This window comes from Nestor notabilis, unplaced genomic scaffold (genome assembly GCF_000696875.1).
Source record: "Nestor notabilis isolate BGI_N333 unplaced genomic scaffold, ASM69687v1 scaffold33683, whole genome shotgun sequence".
Taxonomy (NCBI): domain Eukaryota; kingdom Metazoa; phylum Chordata; class Aves; order Psittaciformes; family Psittacidae; genus Nestor; species Nestor notabilis.
The window spans coordinates 18,255-28,929 of NW_009923907.1; the positions used below are offsets into that span (position 1 = coordinate 18,255).

Consider the following 10,675-nt stretch of genomic DNA (forward strand, 5'->3'; position numbering starts at 1 on the left):
CTAAAAACATCAACATAAATAGGAGCCACTTCCACTCTTACAGTTCAAAGCATTTTCACAGTGTTTATAACTGCTAATGAACAATGTTTCAGAGAAAGCAGAACACAGGCCTCTTAAGTTTTGCACATTTTGGGTTATGAGATGCTCAAGCTTGTACATTGTAAACAAGGTTTAGAAACTCCTCCGCGTAATTGTGCCTTGGACTATAGCGAGCTTTAGAAGAAGATGTCTAATTGTGCCTGGATTTATTTTACAAACTGGGGCTGTTTCAGCAGTGTGTGTGGCCTTCTATTCAGCTGTTTGTTTAAGACAAGCCAAAAGCCACTTACTGAAAGATGATTTATTCTCAGTCTGGAGCTGACAGAACTAGGCTGGGAAGGGCAAAAACTGAATTATAGGGTTTAGCCTGAGCCCATTTTCAGTCAAATCATAAGGAGAACATGAAAAACTGGCCCTAGTATTGTTCTGAAAAGTACTTATGGGTCTCTTGTACATTGCTTGTAGGACACCTTTTTAAAATAAACAGCTGTGGTATGTGACTGACTCAGATTTGAACTTTGCAGCTGCTCCTTCCTATCTGCCTGGTATGCCAAAGGAAAACGCTGCAGCTCAACATCTCTAATATCAAAATGTTAATTTAAATATTATAATTTGGTTCAGCTTCTGACTTCCTGGGTTTGGCAGTGTAAGCAAAATGGAGGCAAGTATGTTTCTTCGCCTAGTTCAGAAAAATAGATGTTATTTATTTACTTAGCATATAGCAGCGTTGTGTAGGAAAAGATATCAGCTGAATAGTATTAGTTAGAAATGTGAAAATACAACTTGAGAGAGTAACTGGCTGTCAAAATTGCATCCAAAGAGGAAGAAAGTTTTGCTGATATTTTAAGATGGTTTGTTTTCTTAGAATAAACAACCAAAAGATTTTTGCATTCAGGGACTCAGTTTTATTCTCTCTGAATGCAGTGAGGATCTGATGTTCTCGCTGCCATCTTTTCACTGTGTTAGACTTCACTTGATGCAGAGCCTACCCATCAGCATGATTCAGAGAGCAGAGTAAATAAAGCTGAAGATGTAGTTTTGACTTGTCCAAAAGCTGTGCAGCTGGGGAACGATGGGTTGTATGGTGAGGTGGGATGGTACTGCTGAGACTCTCATGCTGGGGAGCTGCTGTAGTGTGCAGCTTATGTGAGTGCTTGCATGCGGGGCTGTTTTTCTCTTGGGGCTTCCTCTTCCACAGTACGGATGGCCTTCTTCCACACCTGTACAATTGAATGTAATAGGGGGAGGCCCAAATGACTAAGGGCGAAGTTTACTTTTTGTAGTCTGCTTCCTCAGAGAGAATTATTTTGAACGAGTTAATATCAAGGGGGTTAAAGAACCATTGTATATTTTGAATTTGGGCTGTCAAAGCAAATATTTTGACAGTCAGTCAAAAGTGGATATTGAGTGGCGTGCTGTGAAGAACATACAGTTCTGTCATGGAAAAAACTTGTTAAGGGATGTGAATAAATAGGCATTTTTCAGCCTTGGAAGGGCCTAGCTTGAGTTTCTGTTGAGCAAAACTGGAAAAAACAGAGTGAGCAGAGTGCTGGAGGGAAGCTTCATGAAGTGCAGTTATTTATATGGAAAGGCTTCCATGTATGGCACAAACATGCTGTCAGAGCTGCTTGAGAACCGGATAGGTTCATTTGGAAACTCAAGGCATGTTGGAAAGAAAAGGTTAACTACACAAGCGTGACTGAACTGTAACTTATCTTCAGTACTTTATCTGCAATCTTTCCTTGCTAAGTCTCACAAAGAAGAAATGCCCCTGCACCTCCTCTCATTTGTACGCCATCCTGCTTTTTATGTTTCTGTCTGTCCGCTCATGAAAAGGAGTTGTATTAGAGTGGCCCCTACCCCTCCTCTGGTCTTGCCATCCTACTTCATATGTTTCTGTCTATCATCTGCTCACAAAAAGGAGTTGTAGGTAAGTTGCACTCCCATGTGAAGGCATCACTAGTGCAAGAATAAATTTATGCGGTTCACCTGTGACTTAAGGGTACATTGCTCTGAAGATACATTTTGTATCATAAAGGACTAGTTACCTGGCAAATCTGAATTGTGAAGGTTTTATTGGAAAGTGAGATATAATCTGTTGAAATGTAGTTATTGATGACATTGACTAACTTTTCAGTGCTATGAATTTTCCCTGTATTGCAAAACAGGGAAGTATATGTTCCAGTGAAGTCCTGAGATTTTATATGACCTCCATATCATCTTTAGACAGACTATTTTGCTTATGCAGTGACTTTTCTGAAGATACTCTGCTTTAAAATGTTACTGTAATTTACTTATGGGCTTGCATTTCATATTGAAAAGGACCCCAGGGTTTGGTCTTTTCTCCTGATTCTAATATAGCATTCCGTATTTGTTATCAGTGCCATGTCTCTATGGCTGCCAGTGTTCATCTGCAGTTTCTGCCTACTTAGGTAAATATAAACTTTGTTCTCATCTGTGTTCAATAAACAGTATTTTCTGTTCAGCGGGCACAGAGTAAGCAGTAAGAGCTATGATGTGTGTTCAAGTCCTATGTCTCTTGCACCTCAATTAAAATCCTTGAAAAGGAGTTCATATGGGTGCGGTACTTGCACAGAATTACAGATTTCAACTCTACAGATTTGGAACTTATCTTAAAAAATCCAAGACATTTTCCATTAAATTCTCTTCAATTGTGCAGATGACATTAGAAGAATGTAGGTTTGCAGTGGAGACTTCCTACATTCCAGTTGTTATTTAAAGTGGAAATACTGAGAGAATTAACTTTTTTTTGGCAGGTTGACACTTCATCTCTCTATTATTACAAAGGGTGTATTCGAGTCACCAGTATGTCAGGTTGCTTGAAAACTTCATGTTTTCCTCCCTAAAATGGAAACTGAGCTGCACTGTTATCTCAGTATGGCTAAAAGCACAACTAAATATGTTTTGCCTGGGTTTAAGGCAATGTCGTTACACTGAACTAAGAGTGTCAAAATCCAATTGTTGCAGAGCAGCTTTAGTCTGTGTATCTGCTAATACCAGAGGAGTCTGCAGATCTAGACAAGGAAGAGAAATGTGGATAAAATCTTGCAGATGATTCACTATAACTACTACAGGAGGGAGTAGAAATTGCTTCATGAAGTTCTGAATGTGTTGAAGTTGTGGGTGTGTGTTTTGTTTCACATTCAGTGGGACTAGCATTCAACCACTGGGCTCTAGACTCCTAAGAAATGAAATACCAAACCCATTACAAAGCTGAAAAAAAATTGGGAATGTCTGTTTTCCTGGCATCTGCTGACCCCTTTGTGCTTGGCAGCCATGCAGCAGTGAGGTCCAGATCTGGTTCTCGACTCTCTTGCCTCCAGTTCAATGTCAGTATTTTGGTTTTTGTGAGGAAAACTTGGAAGTGCTACGTTCTCATCACAGAGGGAGTAACGTGAGGGCATTTCCTGCTCCCACCCTTACTTTCAGGCGACTAAGTTTCAGTTCAAGCAGAGAGGAGTGTGTGATGACCCATTTGTTATTTTGAGGCCAAGATTTCGGTACAAATTGGAAGTACAGTGATATCTGATTGCCTCTTGCGCTAAGATAAGTGTAACTCTGGGAATGTCATCAGCTATTGCTCAAAGGCAGCATAAAGGCTTGGGTAAAGCCCTGGGGAACATATTGCTGCAGTCCTAGCATGCACGGGACCGTGGAAGGGGGGAATTCAGAGGAGTCAGGAAGCTCAAGGCTGACTGGCAGCCCCTTTTACTGGGGCTCTTGGCCACTTGGCAGTAGCTGGGGTGTTTTTCCACAGATTCCTGTTTACAGTGGTGTTAAGTCACCAGAGGCTGCTGGTGGTAGCATCAGTTCAGGATGAGTTTTGTGACATACGTGCAGGCAAAATGCTTCTCTGAATCAGTGGTGCAAACCTGGGTACAGAACTCAGGGAAGCACTATTCCTGCAAAACTCAGGCTTCAAAGGGATGGGCTGTGTCACCACATAGCAGGGTGGGCTGTCCTCAGTTGCAGTCCTGTTTGCCTCCTCTTGTGTCTGGGGTTGGCTCAGCTGCAGTCAGGAGAAGGTTGGAAGGTTGGAACAAGGTTCCTTCATTGCCCTTTGCACCCAGGTACCCACAGCCCGTGGAACTGCGCCTAGTTTCCATCCTGAGGGCGTGACGTGCTGCCTTCCCAAACTGCAGGCAGGAGCCGTGTATCTGTGAAACTGCTTAAACATGTACAAGTATTTTGCTGAGTGTAACTGCCAGCAACCGCGGTGATTTCTACCAGAGGAAGATGATGAGGGCGTGCTGGTAGGAGTGGGTGGGACCACTGGGTGTGACTGAGACCTTTGCTTGAGAAGTGCTTGGCAAACACCTGCAGTGGGATGGGGCAGAGCAGATACCATAAGGACGGCTGGGCATCCGGAGGTTAATGACTCCCCATGGGACAAATTCCAGAGGTTTCCATCAGGCTTTCCTTCACCGGCCCTTGTTAGAGTATTTGCATGTTGATATGGATCTGCAGCAGATCTTGGCTTCTTGTGGGGGTGGAAAAGAAGACTTCTTTCTCACTGCTGATGTGTTGTCTCTTTTTTTCCTGTAGGTGTGTGATGTCAAGCAGTGGGCAGTCCTTGCAGCCTCCCCCACCAGCCTGCAACATCATGTGCCAGTATGAATATTAAGAAAGAAAAGTGTACTTCAGTGCTCAGCATCCCAGAAAGAAAAAAGGAGGAACTAAACAGAGAGAACAAATGACTGCACTGCTTGCAAAACTTGGGGCTGCTCACTTTTTCTTCTGAGAAATAACATCTTGGCCTCTCTGAGACAGCTGAAAAAGCCGGCAGAACAGCTACAGGGATTTTCTTAGGGTCCTTTTTTTCTTTATTAATTTTTTTCCCCCTTGTGCCTGGATTTTAAGACCGTCAGGTGCACTGATCGCAAGGACTGGACATCAATATGTGTCATGTCATTGTAACGTGTCGGTCAATGCTGTGGACTCTCCTGAGTATTGTGGTGGCTTTTGCAGAGCTCATTGCTTTCATGAGTGCAGACTGGCTGATTGGCAAAGCAAAGCCTTCAAGCTCCGAGGATGTGGACAACAGAACAGGGGGGTCACAGGAACCTTACCATCCAACGCTGGGCATCTATGGGCGCTGCACCAGAATCTCCCACATGCAGTTTTCTAGACGAGACACGCTTTGTGGTCCTTACGCTGAAAACTTCAATGAGATTGCCAGTGGGTTCTGGCAGGCAACCGCTATTTTCCTAGCCGTGGGAATCATGATTCTCTGTGCCGTGGCATTTGTGTCTGTCTTTACTATGTGTGTGCAGAGTATTATGAAGAAAAGCATTTTTAATGTCTGTGGGCTGCTACAAGGGATTGCAGGTACGTGTACATTGAGAGCAACTAAAGCTTTTAATTTTGGGGCCATTCAGCTGAAGAAATGTAGTGATTCTACCCTGTCTACAGACAGACTGCATTAGACAGACCCAGAGCAGTTCTATATGTTGGTTGTTTATTCAAACACAACTGAAATTTATAGCTACACAGCATGTAGTACATCATTGGCAGCACAGTTGCAGCCTGATGTATGCCGAAATGAATTGACCAGTGTTGCTTTTGTTTGCTGCTTAGTTTGTTCCCTCTGTTTGAATTTTTTTCAGTAACAAAACTTCTCTCCTTTGTTACCAGCAGAGAACAAAGTTAATACATTACGGCAGTCTATTTCCCTCTCTCTACTTCAGTACTTTTTCCATGGACCAAAGGCAGTTTATTCAGAGTCTCAGAGGCTTTGTGGCTGTAGTCAGAGCAAATACCACCCGAGGGATAAGAACAGCCTGCAGTCTCACACCCAGTTCTCCAGCGTTTCATGCTAAGCAGCCTCCTTCAAGGCTGTGAGCTTGACAAGCAATACCTTAATGATAAACTCTTCTTGTAGCTAGCTTATTGTTCAGCTGCAGTTAACACAGCCCACTGAGCTTCTCGTCTCACTGTCCAAGAATCAGCTGTGCTTTGCCAGAAAAGATGCATTGATTCTAGAGATTTGGTGTTTCTGCTTAAACCCATGGACTTAACAGAGATTAAACGACTGTTAGGAAACCGATGCTGGATAGCCTTACTTAGAGGAGTATTTGGCTTTCTTTACTTGACAGTGAGCCACAGGGAGAACCTGTCCCATATGCAGTTTTTCCCCGTTTGTGCTGTGCGTGTGTGGTCATCTGGAAGAGGAGAGTGGTCTTCTTTCTGCCCTACCTCTGACAGCCCTCAGAGACCTATGAGGAGGAAGGGAACGGGCAGGGCCACCTTTTCTTTCCCTCTTGGTGGTGCTCTTAAGCACGTTTTCAATTCATGAAAATAGTTTTGTTACAACAAAAATTAGGAGATTTGACTTGTTTGCTCAAAATGTGAATCCGGCTTCTCCCCTCCTGACCTCCACTGAGGTGGCCAAACATGTCTGCAGTGGCTGTATCTAGATAGGAGGTGTAATGACAGGTGTTAAAACCTTTATGAAGCTGGTTGGTTTCATTTGCGTAGTTGAAACCTAAATTAATCTAAGCACACAGGGGAAGTAGGCTAAAACTGAATTTGCTGCTTGCTGCAGCTCTCCAGAGCCAGCAGCATGGGCTAGGGGCCAGCTGATACTGGCTCCCAAAGCACTAGCACAGTGGCTCTCACCATCCTCCACTTCATTCATCTTCAGTATAAAAATGTACTGCTTATTTCATGTCACCCACAATGTAAGGTTTGTGCTTCTGGGTCAGAAGTAGATCCCTAAATTTGCTCGTATGATGGCATACAAATAGCAGATGAATATCCTTTAGATAAAAATTACCGGTTTTGCTGTAGTTGTGCCTGGTTTACAGAATTTCCCAGAACCAGTGCAACAAGGAAGCAGCTTGCAGTGCAGATTTAGCCAGGGGAAGATTTTAGCTTACTGCTTTCCTGCCCTGTACTCAGAAATAATTCATGAATCCTGTTTTTCAGGAGATGACATTACTTCTTTTCTGTTGGAGGGGAGAGATTGGTTACCAGCATAAGTAGATGTTTGGGATGCCAGAGTTGGGTTTGTTGGAAAGATAAGTTTACTTACAACTCTGACACCATCTCAAAATATCTAGTCTAACATCAAGATCAATTCACAAATACAACACCATGTATTTGTGAGAATATATATGCAAATTCTGTTTTGTTATCAAGCCTGCTGTATCTGTAATGGGACTTGTGACCTCAAGAATGAATAATATGGTCCACAAAGCATCTCTTACATGTCAGAAAATGGATCAGTCCTTTTTGAACTGTACTGAGGATAGGAGTACTTGCCTTCTTTCAATTCAGATAAATGACACAGCATGAAACTGGGTAATACAAAGGTCATGTTACTGAAACTGTTGCTATGGGAAGTACGTCTGCCAGTATTTGCAGCCAGGCGTCTCGTGGCTAGCAGCTTGTTTTCTCAAGATGAGTTTTACTGGGTCCACTGGTACTTTTGTGTCAGTAGCATTACAGCATCTTCTTACTTTGTTGAAATTATTTTCCAGCAGTTAATTATCACAGCTGTTAATTTCAACTTTTCTCAGTTCCTGAGTTTTGGAAACTGCTTAAGGAAGTTCAGGAAGGGCAGTTCTTACAGTATGGTTAATCCATCCAGTGGTTATGATAGATAATGTCCTGAACAAGAGAACTAGATACAACCCTGCCTTAGTCATGTTAAGAATAAGATAATTCTTTCAAATGTGAACAATTATGTTTTTAATAAGCGTGGGAGGAGAATTCACAAAATCATTTTGTTTATCAGCCTGTATCAGTCCAATATTTGCAAGTATGTCAAACATCTTATTTTCAAAGATGAGATGCACCCATGTTAGAGTAATCTACAGGAACTCAGGATCTTGCAGACTTAATCTCATTTAAAATCTCTGTATCTTTGCAGTGGAGATTTAATATAATTAAAAACACACAACAAGTTAATTAATTCCAGGAATTCATCATGAAAAAACAATAACAAACACCGGATATATCTTTTCAGTTTAGCAACACTGATTATGACCTGGATGATGCCTACAGTGAAATTACAGAACAGAAAGAAACATCTCTTCTGTAACGATCCTTGGACAAGTGTGCAAACGCTCATTTAGGTCAGTGGGAAGGAGCCATATACATATCTGGTGCATAGAGGAGTTCTTTTGTGAGAGAAAATTAGAAATACAAAGCCATAAAGGAAGAAATATGCTCGTTTAAACTCGTCTAATTCCTTCTACCACCCATTTTCACACTGTGGTGCCTTTCATTTTGGAGCTGTAGAAACAGTAATCAGTAGCCCTGTTTTCTGAGGTATCTGATGATTGTTTCATCTGGAGAAGCATCTTTTCTCTGCAGTAGAAAGTGCAAAAATTGGAGCCATGTAATTAAATAGATAATTACTACCCAGCAGAAAGAAGACCAGGCAGACTTTAATTTGAATGTGTTTTTGGGGAAAGTACTCTATTTTTACAGTCTGTGAATCACTTGAAATGCAGAGACTAGAAGAGGCAACATGTTATTATATGGTAGCTGATAAGAACTGATTCAAAGTAAATTTTCACAGTAATCATCTAGTTATAGGTAGTAAATAATTGGTGATCCTGTATTGACTTATCTTGGTATTGGTATATATAGGATAGTTGCATATGTGTTTAGAAGCCTTACTGGGCCGGGGTACTTCACTTTGGTGCTAAATAATATAATCTAAACAAAGCCTGTTGTCAAAGCGGGAAGCTTAGGACAGATCCAGAAACAGGTTAGGTGTCTGTTTCTGACACAGTTTTACTTCATGAAGTTCATCATTAACAGCTTTTGTTGGGGTCTTCTTATAACCTGTAAGGGCATGGCTGGGCAGAGCTGGCCCCTGTGTTTTTTTCCCTGTGAGGAGCTATGCTGCCATGTGCCTGGGAAGGCTCTGGGGAGAGCAGAGTAGAAAGGGTGCTAGTATGTCAGGAAGGCAGCTGGGTTTGGGAGCTTGGTTTCTGTTACTCCTGCTCTGCTGTGCTGGAGTGGGGTTGCTTTGCCAGGCAGGTTTACTGTAAGGGGATAAAATAGCTCCTCTCCTCTAAAGTCTTTCCAGAATAGTGATGGCTTCATCTGGGAGGCCTCTTGTGGGTCACCCATTTCTCACCACTCTCTGTTCATAGTCCACAGTCTCCTAGCTCAAATGAGGCTTGACTAAGCGGGTTTCTGACAGAAGCATAATAAACTCCAACAACCCGAGCATACAGAAATTGGGTTGCATCACTCAGATGGTTGTGTCCCAGCCACATGACAAGGAGTGTCTCTGGTTTGGCTGCATTTTGCTGTTGTGAGGCTTAGCAGGCTGGGTTGCTGGCAGTTATGCCTTTAACAGGTATACATCTAGTCAGACAAAGCAGTGGTTTCTGTCCTCAAAGGCTGCTGCATGTGGGCCTGGAGTGTTAGGTTCCCTCAGGCACCTTGTCACAGTGTCTGCTAGGGTCCAGATGCTGCAGGTTTAGGCTTCCTGTAGTTTCTCCTCCAGCACTGCTAGGGGATGACTCAGCTGTCATTTTCCGCTGGCACTTGTCGTGCTCAGCCCCAAGCAGTGAAGTCTCTTCCGCAGTGCTTTCTCTTTTCAGGTATCTCACAAGCTCTCCTGTGTTCATTCTTCTGTCCTTTCCATGATTTCCTCTTTTAGCCTTTTATTACTGTTCGTGTCTTCCATCCTGTACTGTGGCACCTTTGAGAGTTCCTCCATCAAAAACTACTGCAGCACCTGTCCAGCAGTTCAGTTCCAGAAGTGCAGATTCTACCCCCAAATACAAGGAAACTTCACAGTCTTCTAAAATGAGGAGGTGAAACCCAGCTGGAAGCCAGCTGTGTCTATAGCAGCCTGTCTTTGCTGCTGGAAGAGTTTGTTTTACATCTCTTGCACTAAGAAATAGTTCAGTGTGCTACGCTTCCTGGTCATCATGTCCATTTGGGAGGCTGTGTGATTAGGAAGATGGCCTGAGCAGAGTGTGATGGGAACCATCTGCAGGGAAGGAGGTTTGGAGCTGCTTGTGAGGGTGTATGAAGTAGGATCCAGCTGTTCCGGGTGGGCTCGTGGTGCGTGGTGCTGCATGGCTGCACTCTCCAGGCTGCTGGAAGGTAAGGAGGCTACTGAGAGTTGCAAAGGAGGAAGCTGATAAGGAAGCAGGAGGTCAGCCAGGACTCTCCTTGGAAAGGAGAGAAAACGCGGAGGGGAGGACGGGCCACGAAGCTGCTACAGCTCTTCAGTGGTCAGAGCATTATGTGAAAGACTGTGATAGTTGCAAGGTAGTGCAGGATATTCGGTTGTAAGTGGCAGTATGCTGTAAAAAAGCGTTATTTTGCCTGAGAAAGGGCCCAGCTGATGAGCAAGGAAGAAAGCACCTTGTGAGCTCATGTAGTGGCCTGTGGGCAATGGAAGCTGTTACTCAGCTGGGTTGCTCAGGCAGTAGGAGAGCAGAGAGAGTGGTTTTGCCCTTGAAGGCAAGGAAGCTTCTTGTTTATCTTTCTAAAATGCAAAGCATGCATTTTTCAAAAAGCATATTTCCTCTTGGATTCAGCTCAGAGTTTTTCTTTTCTGATGCCAGAATTCTGAATTCCTGGGGTGGAAAGAAAGGAAAAAAAGGGGGGGGGGGGGGGGGTGTTTTTTCATTACATC

The 10,675-nt window shown here is 43.2% G+C and overlaps 1 protein-coding gene across 1 annotated transcript in view; it reads left to right on the forward strand.

Moving 5' to 3' along the window:
• The first annotated feature begins 4,958 nt into the window (after positions 1-4,958).
• Positions 4,959-10,675, forward strand: part of LHFPL2 (lipoma HMGIC fusion partner-like 2) — a 15,291-nt gene continuing 9,574 nt past the window's right edge. The window contains exon 1 of the mRNA XM_010012388.1: positions 4,959-5,388. Coding sequence (XP_010010690.1) covers positions 4,959-5,388 — 430 coding nt within the window. The remainder of the gene's footprint in view (positions 5,389-10,675) is intronic.